Here is a 16,896-nt window from a genome sequence, read left to right as displayed (position 1 = left end):
GAAGGTTAGACTAGGGCATATGAAGTGTATTGTGAAAGCAACTGAAAGTCCCTGGAGAGTTTTTAGGATGAGCCATGGGTGCAACTGTTCTTTGAAAAGGTAACTGGCCACCACTCAGATTGATGGGCAGACACTGAAAGCAGGTTTCCAGTGATAAGACTTTTTCAGTAGTGCACATGGACAATGTTCAGGGCCTGCAACAAGGAGAGATGGGAAGGAATGGATCCAAGTGACAAAAAAGAGTAGAATTAGTGGGATTCAGGTGCCATTTGGATACTAAGGGTTAAAAAAAAATAGAGTCCAGCCAGAGATTTTTCCAGTTTGGGAAGAGGGAAATAACAGGTTTAAGGTGCATTGGGCAGCTTTCGTTACACTGATGCTGTGTAACAAGAACCACGGTATTTACTGTCCACGGCTCTAAGCAGTTTTCCCCTTTGTTGCACATCCGGGTGGACTGATCCACCTGGGACTCAGCTGCACTTGGCACCAAGTTCGTGTCCACTCTGTTCTATGTAGCCCTCATCCTCCTTGGACCAGCCACTGCTTGGAATGTGGTTTTCTCATGGCAAGAGGAAGGAATGCAAGAGAGCAAGCCCAGCCACAGCACACTTCAAATTTCAGTTCGCATCATGTCTGCTACCAACCCACTGGCTAAAGCAAGTCCTAAGCCAAGCCTGAAGACAGGGTAGGGAAGAAATCTCACTCTTCTCACAATCAGGCATGGCAAGGATGTGAATGCATAATACTACTCTAGAGAAATGAGGACTTGACACCAATAATTCAGTCTACCACGGGACAAATTTTCCTTCAGCACCCCCTGATCTCCTATGCCTATCCAGACTCTCTGAAAGCATGTCCTCGTAGAGAGCCATCACATGGCTTGGGAAGGAGTCAGAAAGGTCCTGGACTTGGATGTTTGCTCCTCTGTTCACAATTCTCAGCAGCATACTCAGTCTCTCCAAGCCTCAGTTTCATATCATTTAAAGGAGCCAGTGACATCTTCCTCCCAGTGTTGTCACGGATGTCAAAAATCACCTGGGTAAGGTTGGTACATAGTAGATGCTCAATTAACAGAAGGTATGACGCTTCCCTTGAGGCTTACCCCTGCTAGCTAGAAATCAGCCCAACAACACTTCATTATGTGGATACTATTAATTCAGTGCAATCCATATATAAAGTATTTACTTTTAGACAGGGCTTATTTGCAAGAGCAATTCTTAACCTTTAGTTATAGTGGAATTTTAGAAATCAGCAGGATGCCAATTTCAATGTGGGTGGGTTGGAGCTGCCTCTTCTTCCCTATCCCCTGTGTCTCGCTCATGAGAATTGTCAAATTAAAGGCAACTCCCCTTGCTCTTGCCCTTGTGGTTATGTTTATTGCTGTGATGTTTGTGAGTGTATGAAAGCAGGAGCTTTGAAGACCTGACTCTACAGCCTTGGGCAATTGACTAGTTGAGTCTGAGCTTCAGTTTCCTTATTTTACAGTGAGGACAGAGTGCCTTCCTCCTGGTACTAGTCATGGGTATGATCTGAGAGATGAGATGCAATAACATATGTCAAGCGTCTTCCACTACTCCTAGCACAATGCACACCCCCCATCATGTTATGCCCAACCCATGCCTCTCCCACCGCATGCCTGGCCCTGAGCTGGGCTCCAGCGACACAGAAGTGCAGAGGTGCAAGGAGGCCCAGTCGGAGTCAGAACAGGAAAGGATGCCATGCACACTCACTGTTCTGAGGCCCAGGGTGGTGCCTTTTCAAGCTGCGGCGACAAGAAGAGTGAATAGGAAAGTGAACAGCAGCCAGTGTCCCTGGCCTGTGGTGATAAGTGACGACTGAGTCGGAAGCAAGTGAAAATGGAATCGTAAGGGGACAACAGGGTGGGAGGAGGGGAGTCAGACAGCCGGGTGGGATTGGAAAGAAGTTTTTGCACTTATCTCATACTCTCACAGGCAGGCGACGAGCTCTTCTGAGCTGTGGAAGACAGAGGAGGCAAGACCCTCTGGCGACGCCCTTCTGCATACTTGTGTGTCCTTCGCTAGAAGAGGCCATAGACCAAGGCAACAGGTGTTTCTGAGAACAGGGGACCAGCCTGGGAGATTATTTCATTCAAGCTGCCCCAAATGCACAGATAAAGAAACCGAGGTTCCTTTTGCTTTGCTTTGCTTTGCACAGGGCAAACCTCGAAATTGAGACCATTGTTCATCTAGAAAGCACCTTTTCTTTCCAGTAAAACAAGATGCTAAAGTGGCCTCTCCTGTCCAGGAAAAAAAATAACCAAAAAACTGACACAGCTAATGACGTTTTCAGCAAGGAGAAATACGCCATAGACTGTGCTGAGGACTTTTCAAATGCATCACCGATCTTGCAGCAAATAGGTGATATCAGCCTCATTACTGATTAAGAAACAAACTCGGAGAGGTGAAGCAACTTGATGAAGTTCATGCAAGTTCTAAGTGGCAGATCCAGGACAGAACAAGAGGATTCTAGGGCGCACATTCTAAACTATTTCACCAGTCCACTGGCTTCATACGATTGACACGAAGGCACCGTCTGCTTTGAAGTGGTTTAGGGGAGCCCCACACAAGAGAAACTTAGATTGTTCATTATGGAGGGATTCCGTCGTTCTCACCCAAGAGTTTATGGAGTGAGAACACATGTAACATAAAATGAGAACTCGATAAATGGGGCTTGAGAGACGTAAAGAGTGAATATTTTAAAACCAATACAACTCATCCATAGCTGATAATATAGAGTTCTAGTAACTAGCACAATGAAAATCCACTTAGTTGAATTCCCTTATGGGAGCCACTTTAACGAAGAGATTAAACTCTTTGTTAAGGTCTGCATTATCAATCACTTATAAATGTATGTTTTTAAGGTGTTAAGGGTATTTAAAAATCATTATATTTAAAAAATAATTTCTGGTTTTAAATGTAATAATACGAAACTCAGAAATGTCAAGAGGCGTACAAAGAAAAAATAAATGCAAGAAAATGTTGCTGGGTGTATTAAAGTACTGAGACCCCTAGTGTAGTGGAAGGGACGCTGAGGTAATGACCAATAGTCCTGGGGGCTAATCCGGACTGGCCAAGAGGCTATTACAGTTATTTGGCTAAATGTCTTCGCTTTCTGAGCCAGAGCTTCCCCATCTGAAAAATGAAGCTGGGAAGATTTGAACTAGATGATCTTTATGAGCCTTTTCTACTCTGATGTGAAATAGAAATTCTGTTTTAGCCATTTCATCAGCATTCATGTTTACACTTTGCATTTCCTTGGCAAGTACCTGTCATGGATGTAAGAAAGTTTCTTCCAGTCTTCAGCAGAATCATCATTATTCTAAAGGAACTCAGCCTGAATTCATGATGATTACCGTATATTTATGTATTCACTAATTCACGTATTCACTCACCCATTCATTCATTCATTCATTCATTCAACAAATGAGTCACCTACCCTTCATCAGGCATGCTACTAACTACTAGGATATGGAAATGATTAAGAAAAGGTTTCTGCAGTCAAGAGACTCCCAGTTTAGTGGGGAAAATAGGCAAAAAGTCCCTATCCTATCGGCATAGGCATTACTATTGTGAAGGATACTCCCTCATTTATTTATGTACCGGGTAGGGCAGCAGGTGCCGGATGCAGTGGTGAGCAAGATGGGCCCATCCGTTTTTCCAGGGAACATCTGCTGTGATAAGAGAGTCAGGGAGTGCGGGCGGGCATTCACAGTCAGCACAGGGAAAGCATGTAAACGTATGTCCCTGGAGAGCTGATCTTCAGCAGCCTGGCTGCCCTGGGTATACCAAGGCAGGATTGAGGATGGGACTCCCCCCGGGGAAGGGGTTAATCCTCAGCTCCTGCTGTCAGAGGCTTGCATCTTGCAAGAAGTAAATGCTTGGTTGTGAATAGTAGAGAGGTCGCTGAGCCAGCAAAATGGAAAATGGGGGCCAATAAAGCCAACAGTCATGGCGTTGAGGGAAAATCCTGCTGGAGGCACCCAGCCCAACTGCTAAGAGTGATCAGACTTAAGGTTTTTGGGGTTTTTTTTGCTGTACGCGGGCCTCTCACTGTTGTGGCCTCTCCCGTTGCAGAGCGCAGGCTCAGCGGCCATGGCTCACGGGCACAGCTGCTCCGCAGCATGTGGGATGTTCCTGGACCGGGGCACGAACCCGTGTCCCCTGCATTGGCAGGCAGACTCTCAACCACTGCACCACCTCGGGAAGCCCCGAGTTAGGGTTAAAACAAAGGGTATTCAGAAAACTAGATGTGAGCGATTCGGAAAGGCATTGGAAATGACTGGCTCTCACTGGGGCCCGGAACTCATGAACATCTATTCCAAGCTTCCATCTTGCAGATGGGGAAACTAAGTCCCAGCAAGGAGGAGGTTACCTATCCAGTGTCCGTAGAGTTAAGGTGTCAGCATATGTCAGAACCCAGTTGCCATCTTGGAATGAAAGGGAAAGAGGAGGGAATTCCGAATTTGTTGAGTATCTACTCACTTTCTACATGAGCCATGAGGTTTACCCTTCAGTACTTCAATTTATTCTTATATCAGCTCTGAGAGATTGGCAGAACTGTCATTCTCATTCTATAGATGAGACAACTGAGACCTCGTCAAAAAATGAAGTAACCTCATCCCCAAGACCACACATCTTAGGGAGAGAGGAAGTAAGGATTGGAACCCAGTTCTGTGTGTCTCCAGTACTCGTGTGCTTTTCCCTCTGCCTCACTTCCTGTGCTCCATGCAGCCTCCAGGGTGGATGCTTCTCATTTGCAAAATACATATTTGTTGTACAGTGAGCGGCAGTAATTAATGATCCATTCCAAGGCAGGGGAAACTTGCCTAGTAAGCACACACGAAAAGAGAAAAATACAGCAGTGCCGTTTTTCTGTGTAGATTTCTCATTCTCACTCATATTCGCAAAAGGAGGGAAAGGGGAAAAAATGACCTGTGCCCTGTCCTGAGTCACTGAGAGGAGAGACAGGAACCTCAGCCCTTTCCATGGAGGACAAAGAGCCTCCTTTCCCACCATGCTCCTGGCTCGCCCCAGCCGGACTTCCCGTCCCTTTGCCAGAGGTAACCACTTTACCTCTCCCGTTATGAATCATGAAGGCTGTGGCTTGTGGCAGATCATAAATCAGTCCTGGGAGTCTCGAGGACAAATCCCAGGACTTTTAATCTTAGATGTGTTTAAAGTGGTGAATATTTCATGAAGGGACTGCTGCATTTTAACACATCATTAGTGACTGCTACCCCTCCCACTTTGGTCGATGATTCTCATCCAAATCTCAAGGACCTCAGCTCTTTCCGTCCATTTTCCTTACCTCTGGCAACAGTCAGTCCATTAGGTTGCACGTACTTACAGCCCAGGCGTCCGGTGGAAGACCCTGGAATGTTATTGGAGAGGAGAATTATAGACAGCATCCCTGCCTGCAAGCAGCTCCCTCTTATATACCAGGTATCCAGAGAAGGGGAAAGGTAGATCTCTCTCTTTCTCTTCTCTTTCTCCTTTTAACAGTCTTATCTGAATATTGTGAATATTCTCTCTGACCCATTTTTTCCTCCATATTCTGTCTTACTACTCTTTTAGTTCAACCAACATTTATTAAGCCCAGGCTGTTTGCCAGATACTTGCTGATGCTGGACATACAAAGATTAAGCAGTGTTGGAATGCATAAAACAAAGTGTTGACACTCGGAATACTTTGTATAAGGTCAAATGTATAACATGTATAGTGAATCAGTGAAAACAATAAGGCTATTCCATAAATACAAGCACTTAGAAATCAGGAGTTGTGGGCGATAGTTGTAGAACCTGTGTTACCCTAGCGTCTTATTCACTGCTGTGTTTTGTTTTTGTTGCACAAGGTTGAGAAAATCCTGATTCATAAGACTTGAAGTTGTACAAAGCATGAGCTTGTTAGCACCTAGACTCACAGTCTCAGGGTCCTCTTCAAGGAAACAAAGATGACAGGAGAATTTTTTTTTAATGAGGTCTGCGTAAAATCTGTTTACCTGGCAACCAGACTTAAAGTGACAGTGCTCTTCATGTCCTCAATTCTAGCATGTAATATCTGAGTGTTTAGCCATCATTTTTTTTATTATTGAAGAGATTTGAAAATAAAACTTTTTGAGGAACATTAAAATCTAAAAGGTGCAAAGTCCCTAAATCTCCCCCATTGAGCTAGACGTTTCCATGAAACATAATTTGAAAACGCTTGGGTCAAGCCAACCAGAATCACCGTAGGACTGAAGAATTGCAGGTTCATCTGGGTATGTGCACGAGTGTGATTACCAGAAGATGGCAACGTGACAGCAATAGTCTGGAAATTGATCAAAGCCATAGATAGTTAATTATTCATTCAACTCACAGTGTTGAGCACCTACGCTGCTCTATGCAGTGAGTTCAGCCAGGGCACTTCCTGCCAGTGTTTCCCAAAGTGTGTTCCACAGGATACTAATCTATGATTTGTTTCACCAGCAAGGCTTCCAAGGTGAAATAAGTTTAGGGAAAACTGTATACGTTATCACCCTCCTGAAGAATCATACTCTACTGGCACTAAGGAATGGTACAGTACTTCGCAAGCTCTTTTTTAATGGAATCTATTTTTGGTTTTTTAATGGAATCTATTTTTGGTAAAGCATCTGGGAACATTCCACAAATACGTCTTAGGAAAATCTAACAACTAATTGAATCAAAAAATACCCCCCAATCTTAAGGAGTGTACAGTGAAGCAAGGCTAATAGTAGCAAGGAGGTAGGACCCTTCCAGAATTTTGAACACTGAAGATACACCAGGAAACAAGACGTGTGCCCCCAGAATGAGCTTGGCTAATGGGAAAATATACTTAAGGCAGTGTGGGATGCTAGTGAGGATGTGTGCAACCAAGTGTAAGGCATGGCCAGAAAACAATGACACATGGATACATGGATGGATGGATGGATAGATGGAAGGGAAGGGACAAGAAGGGAAGTGAGGGGAGGAGGGAAGAGGAGAGGAAAGCCATTGAGACAAACAAGCAACAACAAAACAAAATAAAATCTGGAGATGGTAGGTGAAAATAATTTTTCCAAAAGGGGAAATCAGAGGTATTTGGAGGAGGTGGCATTTGTTCTGGGGCTTGCAAATGAACACGAATAGTTCATTCAGGTGGAGAGAATTCAATTTCCTAATTACACTTGTCGTGCAAGTGTACTTTATCATAATTTAAATATTTGAAAATAGGACTTCCATGTATAGCCACCAGGTCACTTTCTGTTTGCCTCGTTAAGCCATGAGCTCCTTCAGCATCTGGGTTGTACCTTTGACCTCTGCATCCCCAGGGCTGAGCGGAGAGCCCGGCAGGGAGTGTGGTCAGGGCTCACTGAGTGAATAAGTGAGTGAATGAACAAATGAATAAACTCTTTATTAACCACAATGGCAGGTAGACCAGAACACCCTCTTTCCGTGACCTTTTCTACAACTAGCCACCTTGTTTTATTTTCTCAGAAAACAAGGAAACCAGAAAGAAGGGCAGGCAGTATTTCACAAGATCCTTTTCTCTTTTACAGGAGAGTGCGGCTGTCATGAAGGCTACACCCCTGACCCGGTTCACAGACACCTGTGTGTGCGCAGTGACTGGGGACAGAGTGAAGGGTGAGTGGCCAAGGACATCAGGGCAGAGACAGTGGAGGGCCCACCTTCCCTATGGCATTACCCGATGCTCCACAAAGAGGACTCTTCCTCTGCAACAGTTGTGTCCCTGCAAAGCCTGATGGAAAGTGAATCCTATTTCCCACTGAGTCACATTTTAGTATTACAGGTACATGATTGATGAATCTTCTAGAGAACAAAGGCTGAAGTTTAGCTCACCCTCCCAAACCATAGGTAATCAAAGACCACTCTCTTGAGTGGACTAATGAAGAAGAATTGGGTTTTTTATACATAATCTCCAAAATGGACAAAGTGGACTTTGAAGTGCTGAGTCCTTCGGTGAAATGGAGCCTTTTATAATATAAATAGCCTTATCCAATAATTACCTCTGCAAAATTTGATTGTTTGTAAAGCTACTCCAAGCATTGTCCACATATGTATCCCACCTGCTTCTGACTAATAGCATCTTCTAGCCCTTTTTCTTTCCCTGTCTCAATTCTTCCCACAGACCCTGGCCTTACACGACACTCGAGAGGGGCTATGATCTGGTGACAGGGGAGCAAGCCCCTGAAAAGATTCTCAGGTGAGTTGACAGTCTGTTGGGGCATGACGCTGGGGTATGGAGAAGGGTCTGATGGGAGGTGTAGTTACGCACCTCCTTAGTTTATCGAGCCTGTGCACTTCCGGGATGCAATGGCCCCGGTTGCTATGGGAATCTAATTCCCATTTGTCTGGTATAGACATAAATTGAGATACTTGAACTGGAGGAGACATTACTGATTATCTAGTCCAGTGGTTTAAAAATATTCTATAGCCATAGAACCTCTTCCTGCCACTACCCTGAAATCATGTGTGAAACTTCAGTACCTAAGCTGATGAAGACATACAGCACATTAAGTGGCAGAACTGGGAATCAGATTTTGGGTTAAATTGATTCAGGGTCCATGCCCTTAACCTTTGTGCAGATTACCCCTGCTGACTTAGCAGTCACTTATGGTCCTCCTGCTGGCTATCAGGACTGCTTGGGAAAGCAGAGCTGAAATAGTTCCTGTCCTCACAAAGCCCACTGGTAAATGGGAATCAGGATTTAAACTCAGGAAAATAAAACTAGCTATATAGAACAATGCATGGGCTAAATGATTAACGGAGTGAAGAAGTGACCATCCAAGTCTGGGCAAAGTTGGCCAACATTATGCCTTGGAGAATGCAGGGGACTCAGTTGGGTGGGGGAGTGAGAGAAGGTTCTAGAAGGGAAGGGTGGAGGGGCCCCTTTTTTCTGTTTTGTCTCTGCTGCCCAGGGAGTCCCCCAATGGAAACTCTTACATTGCAGGTCTACTTTCAGCTTGGGCCAAGGACTCTGGCTTCCTGTCAGCAAAAGCTTCGTGGTCCCACCCGTGGAGCTGTCCATCAACCCCCTGGCCAGCTGCAAGACCGATGTGCTCGTCACAGAAGACCCTGCAGATGTCAGGTAGGGATGTCATCTCCAGCACCTGTACCACGGGCTTCGTAGAGCCCTGGAAGCCCCTCTGTTTCAGGATCTCAGGAACTCCTGTGGAAAAGTACTCTTCATGTTGTTGAAGTAGGCAGTTGCCTAGTCGATATATAAAACACTGTCCGATATGCCATGCTCCACACTCCTGAAAGTGACTTCCATGGTGGTACTCAGTGCCTTTATATTTCAACATAATTACTTTCCTTTGGGGTTTATATAAAACATGAGAGAGGCGACCACACTCTCTGGCTTATCCTGGGATCTTTAATGATGTTCTCTTATCAAAGACGATTACTTAATAGTATGCTGGAGAGTCATGAAGGTAAAAGATTGGAGAATGAGGTGCTTTCTCTCATGACTCAGATACCGGGAACAGATTTTGGGCTAATCCATAGGTCTGAAATGTCCAGGTCAAATGAATTTGTTTTTTACTCATGAAAGGATGGAGATTACATCTTTCCTTACACGTTTTGCACCTTGTACTTAACTTCCTTGTAGACTGACTCTACTGTGTTCTAATTAATTGCTTACATATCATTCTGTCCTATTATGTGGCGAATCTCTCAAGGTCAAAGCAAATAACTTATTTAGCTTTTTAATCCCCAGTTCCCAGTACATATCGGACAGCTACTAAAATGTTTATTGATTTAATTATACCAGTGGTCTTAGATCTGATCCCAGCACTATTCTGGAGCTTTCTAATGGAGGTTCTTTTTTTCCCCCCCTCCCAATTTGATTGAGGGAAAGAATTCTAGAATTTAAATGTTACATAAAACGGACTCTGATTTTACTTTTGGAACTGGCTTGTACACAGCCTATGAGCTCCTGAACTGGAACATGGACGCATGGCCCCCATACTTCCAGTGACTGTTATTCTCCTGTCTAGCTGTCTTCGGGTCATTTTGAATTTAAGATGCTATCATATATCCATGACATCTTGATAGGAAGCTCCTAGAACGCACGTCTCTTGCTTTACAATTTATTTATTCTCACCTTCTCAACATTTCATGGAGGGATGAACACAGCATGATTTTTTATTGGTATTTCTCCGAAGAGGTAATTTTTAAAAGGATAGAAAATTCAAGGGATAGCGCTTAGAAAATGAAGTGGTCATTACTAAAAACTAAGATGGTTTCATGCACACACAAATTGATTCATGGCAAATTACCATTATTTCCATTTTTGATAGAATTGAGGTCAGTGAGACTTTAGTAAAGCATGTGCTAAGGTTTCTCTGCATTACATATTTTAAAGATGGAGAAAAGACCATCTGGTTGAAGGATTATTCTCAAAGAGACCCTACGACCGTGTCTCAAATCGACTGAACAAAGGTCTCTACTAGCTTTCCTCAGAGTTCTGTACTGTTGACATTGAATGTGTGATTCCAGTGAAGCTATAAATGTCAGACTGGTGGATAGTAACACTCCCTCTGGAGTCAGATAGGTCTGGGTTACAGTCCCATCTCTACCATGGATGAACTATATGATTCTGGCCAAATGCAACTTACTAACTTTCCATTTCTTTGCAAAATGAGGATAATAACAGTGCCTACCTCACCAGAGTATGATGATAATACTACTACTAATAATAATAATAACTCATCTCCATTGATCATTCCTAAACCCTTTACTAACATTATCTCATTACATCCTTACATTGACCCCAAATGTGATGCTAATACTATTTTTATTTTACAAATTAAAAAAAAAAAAAAATCCGAGGCATGAAGGTGATACCTTCACTAGTAAGTAGTGAAGCCAAGCTTCACCCCATGATCTCTCCACCTCCTGAACCCATGTTCTTAACTATTTCATTGAAACACCTCCCAAGAATCGTTGTAATAATTAACTGTGTGAATGCTGGTACATAATATACTCCCAAAGGTACAGGATTACCAATTTTAGATAAATTCAATTCCCACTACAATAGAGTTCAAGTAGAAACTGGTGATGGTGGGGAAGGCAGAGTCAGGAAGTTTGAGTACTATGTCATGCTGCTGAGAATGACCATGGTCTGTAGGATAATTCAGTTGCCTTTTCTGCTCCAATCTGAATTATTACATTGAACAGCAAACCAGACATGGAAAAGAACAGAATATCAACCTACAGGGACTCTAAAACATCTTTGGAAATATTAAAACAAAATTGAGAAAAGTATAGTACTAGAATTTATTTCAGTGACAATATTGTTTGTAGTTGGAAGAAATACTGTGATAAATTGAAAGTGGTGAGACCTTTGAAGGGCATGATCCGTAACGATTAGATGCTCTAAGCCGCTAGAAATGCTGTGCCTGGTTACATGGAGGGTGTGCCTTCACCGAGTCGGGCGGGACCAGAGCAGAGTGGCTCAGGATAAACCCTTTGAAGAATATTTGAAATGTATTTCAAATATTTGAAGAATGTTGGTTTGATTAGGTCACTAAATTATTATCCTGCTTGGGGTGCCCACACGTCTTTGTCTGGGCTTGGAGCAATTGCAGACAGCCTTTTAAGTCTTACCTTCGTCTTACCTCTCACATACCCGTTGGTTTCACTGTAAGGGTAGATAAAAGATTGCAATCATTGCCATTCAAAAAAATCTGTGCTATGTAGGTTGAGTCTCCCAAGTTGCACTAATAAACCTTGTTTGACATGACACCGCTCAGGCAGGCATATCCTGGGCATTCAAAGAATTAATAAGTTTCAGTCAGATGCTATGTTAGAAATTAATAAATAATAGATCTTAATTATAGATAGCCAATAATATGCCACAGAATCACAACTGAGAGATTAAAGGAAAAAGCAACGTCAAGAAGGAAGAGATAAGCATTCCAGTAGGATTGGGAAGGAAAATGAAAAGGTGCTTTCCCGGTTGTTGGTTTTTTTGGTTTTGTTTTTAAGTCTGTGACAGATTACTATGAAAGTATGGAATCTCAAACTAGGGGAGGCGGAGCAAGTTAGAGTCAAAAGTAAAGGCTCAACCCACCTGGGTGTCTAAATCCAAAACAACTGATGATAGCAAATGTTGGTGAGAATATGGAACAGCTGAACTACCATACCTTTATAGCAGGAGCGTAAGTTAGTGTGACCACTGTGTAAGTCTACTGGGCAGTATCTACTACAGCCGGACATCTACATATCCTACAAACAGGATACCACAAATAATATGTTCAAGAATACTAATGGTGGTATTTGTTTGTACTGCCAAAAAGCTGGGGGAAAAAACACAGATGCCCATCAATAACAAGATAGTAGATAAATAAAACAGCGGAATGTTATTAATGCTCAGTATTAATGAACACAACCACCACACACGTCACCAATGATGAATTTCACAAATATAAGATTGAATTATTGAAGCCAGACACAAATGAATATGTATGTTTAAATAAAGATCAAAAACAGTAAAAACGAATCTGGGATGTTAGAAAAAAGAAGAGGGATTACCTTTGGGTGATGGAGGGGACAGTGATTGAAGGGAAACATGCCAGCATGCTGGTGATATTTGATATCTTGATCTGGGTGGTGGTTATATGGGTGTGTTCATTCTGTAAAAATTCATCAAGCTGTACAGATACGATTTGCACACTTTTCTCTATGCATGCCATGTGTTGATTAAACATAAAGTTTATTAGGTAAGGGTGTTCATTTTTTAAAAAAAAATCATAGGCTATAGAGCCCAACTGAACTGCGTCAGTTCAAATCCCAACTCCACCACTTGCTTCCTGCATGAGCTTTCCTGAAGTTCTGTTGGCCCTTGTGGATAACGTGGATAGAAGACTATCTATGCCCTATAGGGGAGTGCTGAGAATTAAAAGATATAATACCTGTAAAGTACTGAGTTTGGCACATGGTGAACTCTCTAGAAGCATCAGTTATTATGTTTGTTGTTATTTTTCTCTCTTTCTTTTGCTGAAAGGACACATCCAATCTATGACATACCTTAAAATCGATAGGGTCTTAGTATTGAGAGTTCGCATTAATCCCTTTGTCATGGGATTTGAGGAAGACTTAAGTGAATATATAACATCTAGTACGGTGTGGTAGGTCTAGCGGTTTTATGCATATGGAAATATTTGCAGAATGAGTGAAGGGGCACGTGTGCGGTACACATAGAGTGCCTTGGGGGTGGAAAAGGAAGAACGAATTCCTGACCAAAGGAATTAGAAAAGTATTTGCCGGAGAGAGAACGTTGGCAACTAACCTTGAATTATGCATAGGATTTGTCTGTGTGGAATTTAAGGTGGGAGAGAAGGCTTTCAAGTATGAAGGGTTGAAGGGCCAAGGAAAAGAACTCTCCCCTGGACAGCTCCCATTCTTTGGCCCGTTCCAGCAGGAAGCTGCTGGAAATGAGATTTTTAGCATTCGAGACACTAATGATGTCAGCTACAAAGGTAGAGGAGCGAGCTCTAGTTAAATTGTGTGCAGATTCCTTTCAATTCTGAAAACCGTAGCTGGGCCCCTCCTGTGTGCCAGGCACTGTGCCAGGTACCATAGGAATACTGCGATGAATAAGACCCACCTTGGCGTTCAGGGATCTCATGGTGTAGCAAAGAGCATGGAACAAGAGACTGACTTGAGAGATGAAATGAAAGATACTCATAGAGAGACAACATGGCAGACAACACTTATTGCTACACACTGGGCCTGCTTCACAATTTCACCAAGAGCTGATTCTTCTTATAAGACAGATGCAAGAATTGCTGTTGCGGTTGGAATAACAATCATCTACAAAGCCCAGCTTTTGGAGCCCCTGCGTGACTCCTCTGTGATCTCAAATCAATGAAAATGAAATGGTGAGAAACTGTTAATTCCTACACAGTGTTGAAAGGATGATGGGACATCAGGATACAAGCCAGCATCACTCACTTGGTGACAGTTTTCACATTGAATTAGTTCTGGATAGAATTCAGAAGAGTTCCTTGTTCTTTTGGCCCCTTGATTCCAAGCACTAAGAATTTATTGAACGCCTACCACGTGCCAGGCTATAGGTATCAGAGACAGAGAAATGTTCAGACAAAGATCTTGAGGCATTGAGACAAAATTGCAAACAAAACAGTGTTGCACTTTGTGACCTTTGCAAAGGTTAGAGGAAACGTTTAAGGCAGAGAAGGGACCCAAGGGAGGAAGGAGGTGGTTAAACTCACCTGGGAGGTAAAGGAAAGGCCTCACAGAGGAGAGGACCTCTGAGCGAAATTGCAAGGTATTAGCAGGAAGTCACTAGGTCACTGGTTCTCAAAGTGTGGTCCCTGGACCAGTAGCCTCAGCATCACCGGGAAACTTGTTAGAAAGGCAGATTCTCAGACTCCATCTCTGGTAGACTGACATTGACCCCCAAGGGTATCAGTTTCCAGTCCCTAGAACCTGTAAATGTTACCTTATTTGGAAAAAGGGTCTTCGCAGATGGGATTAAGTTAAGAATCTTAAAGTAGGTTGATTATCCTGGATTATCTGGATGGGCCCTAAATACCACTACAAGTGCCCTTATAAGAGAGAAGCAGAGGGAAATTGAACACACACAGAGGAGTCGGCAACGTGAAGAGGGAACTAGAGATTGGAGTGACACAACCGCAGCCTAGGAATGCCAACAGCCACCAGAAGCTGGAAAAGGCGAAAAGCAGATTCTCCCTCTTGCACCTCATGGGGGCGCGCAGCCTTGCTAACACCTGGATTTTGGCCTCACAATACTGATTTTGGACTTCCGGTGGTTTTAAGCCATCCCAGTTTGTGGTGATTTATTCCTGCAGCTGCAGGAAACGCATACATCACCCAAGACCTGAATCAGATATTTTGGAGGTGGGCCCTGTAATCTTGTTTAACCAGTAATCTGGTTTAACAAGTCCTCAGATTACTCTAGTGCCCACTAACGTATGCGTACTAAAGCACTAGGCAGCAAAAGAAAGGAAGGCTCACCTGGCTGCCACCGAAAACAAAGGATGGAAGGGCTTGCAAACTCCAGGGTGGCAACGGCTTTGGGTCCAGCAGGATTTATATGCTCTGCAGTGTTGTTGGGACTCAGTATTTGTGTCTCTCTTCATCCCTCATCTCTGTCTTCCTCTGGGTTAACGTGCTCTTCGGGCACACTCTCACCAACAGCTCCAATCTCACAGCCTCAGTGGGGCGTTGCCAGGGTAAAGAGATATCCTGTTTCCCCAAGCTTTAAGCAAAAGTCCTGGCACTGAGTGACAGCAGTGAGAGCTCCTCCTTATGTGGCAACTGTCCCAAGTGCTTTGCTGAAATGAACTCGTTTAATCTTTACCCATTATTAGCCTTATTACATGCACGAGGAAACTGAGGCACAGCGAATTTTATAACTTGCCCGTGGTCACACAACCAGTAAGTGACACAACCAGGATTTGAATCCTGAGACTCTGACTCCTGACTCCATGCTCTTCATCTCTAAGCTATGATGCTTCTGTTTGGCCTATTTGGGGACATTGGCCAATATCCCAAATCAGTGCCTGAAATTAGCCAGACTTGGGTCACTGACCCACTCTCAAACCAGCAAGGATAGGGGGATCTTTACCATGTGGATTGAGATTGCAGGTAGGATAGGGGGAAAGCAGGGGGGAATCAGGACAGGCAGCAAACGGATGCTGAGCAACAACAAAAGAAGGCAAAACCCACGGATGTCCGCTCCGTGGATGGGGCATGGGGTCTTGAAGTGGCATGCCTGATGCAGGAGCTTCCAGGGTCCAGGTCAGTGTGTCTTGTGGGTAGTGCCAAGGGGCACGTGGCAGAGAATGCAGTGAGAAGAGGAGAGGAGACGGAACCTCACGCTATTTTCTTCCTCTCCCCCTCTTTCCTCAGTTCTGGGCCACCTGGCCTAGAGACAGCAAAGACTCTGAGTGCACTTGAGGAGAGTTTATTCACCACTCCAGGGCCCCCAGCAGATGCTCCTGTGCAGATGCTACAGATATCAGAATCTGGCTTTTGCCCAGGCAGTACCCCAAGTCAGTTACAGTGTATTCTGGAAACATGGGCCATCCATCTTAAGGTGAAACCCTCAACAAAAGCGCTCTAGGTACTTCCCTGTGTGATGGACACTGTGTAGGCTCTGGAAATGTAAAGACCAGAAAGGGAAGAGGGTGTAGGAAAGCGAGCATAGGCTTGTACTCCTACAGATATGGATACGAATCCTGGCACCACAATTGCTCCCTGAACTCCTTGGGCCAAGTCGGTTTACCTCTTCCAACCTCCATTTCTGAACCTGGAAGATAGACATTGTTGGGCTTCCTTCAGATGGCTGTCGTCAGGATTATGCAATGTAGTCAGAGTAACTAGTACAGCACCTTACACGTAACTGGTACCCTATCGTGGGAAGTTTTTGAAGTTTTAGTCGGCATTTTAGTACAAATAAGGAAATAACCGTATGATGCAGTTGGGTTAAGGTGATAAAAGATGTAGTTCAAGGCCCAGAAGTGGACACAGAAGGGATCCCCTGCATTCCTCTTGATCTCCTTAGGCATCAACAGCAGAAGTAAGGGAGGGTAAGAGCAGCGGGACATCAGGGTATGTGGGGTGGGCAGGGGTGAGGCTCGGCCAAGGCAGGTGGTGTGTTACACTGGGACACCTGGATAGGAAGGCCCAGGCCAGCAGAGCCTCCGGTGGGGGGAGTCCCGTAATGGAGGCCTTGTGTGATTTGCTACTCAAGATGCTCCCTCCTATTGGAGGTGAGTAAAACTCAGACGTCTTGCCTTTGCCTTCCCTACAACCTTGACAGCTTTTGCAAATAAGTGACTCTGTGTGTGTGTGTGTGTGTGTGTGTGTGTGTGTGTGTGTGTGTGTGT

At 44.0% G+C, this 16,896-nt stretch overlaps 1 protein-coding gene across 2 annotated transcripts in view; it reads left to right on the top strand.

Annotated features, from left to right (window-relative positions):
• The window catches only part of ASTN2 (astrotactin 2), a 912,698-nt gene that overhangs the window by 442,651 nt on the left and 453,151 nt on the right, over positions 1–16,896 (top strand). Inside the window, exons 8-10 of one of the 2 annotated variants that reach the window (XM_029202991.1) lie at positions 7,555–7,639; positions 8,145–8,219; positions 8,979–9,104. In XM_029202991.1, coding sequence (XP_029058824.1) covers positions 7,555–7,639; positions 8,145–8,219; positions 8,979–9,104 — 286 coding nt within the window. Of the gene's footprint in view, positions 1–7,554; positions 7,640–8,144; positions 8,220–8,966; positions 9,105–16,896 lie in introns of both variants that reach the window. The other variant, XM_029202990.1, reaches the window with a different exon arrangement.

This window comes from Monodon monoceros, unplaced genomic scaffold (assembly GCF_005190385.1).
Source record: "Monodon monoceros isolate NGI ecotype Baffin Bay Population unplaced genomic scaffold, NGI_Narwhal_1 Super_Scaffold_5, whole genome shotgun sequence".
Taxonomy (NCBI): domain Eukaryota; kingdom Metazoa; phylum Chordata; class Mammalia; order Artiodactyla; family Monodontidae; genus Monodon; species Monodon monoceros.
This window is presented reverse-complemented; position numbering and strand designations above follow the sequence as displayed.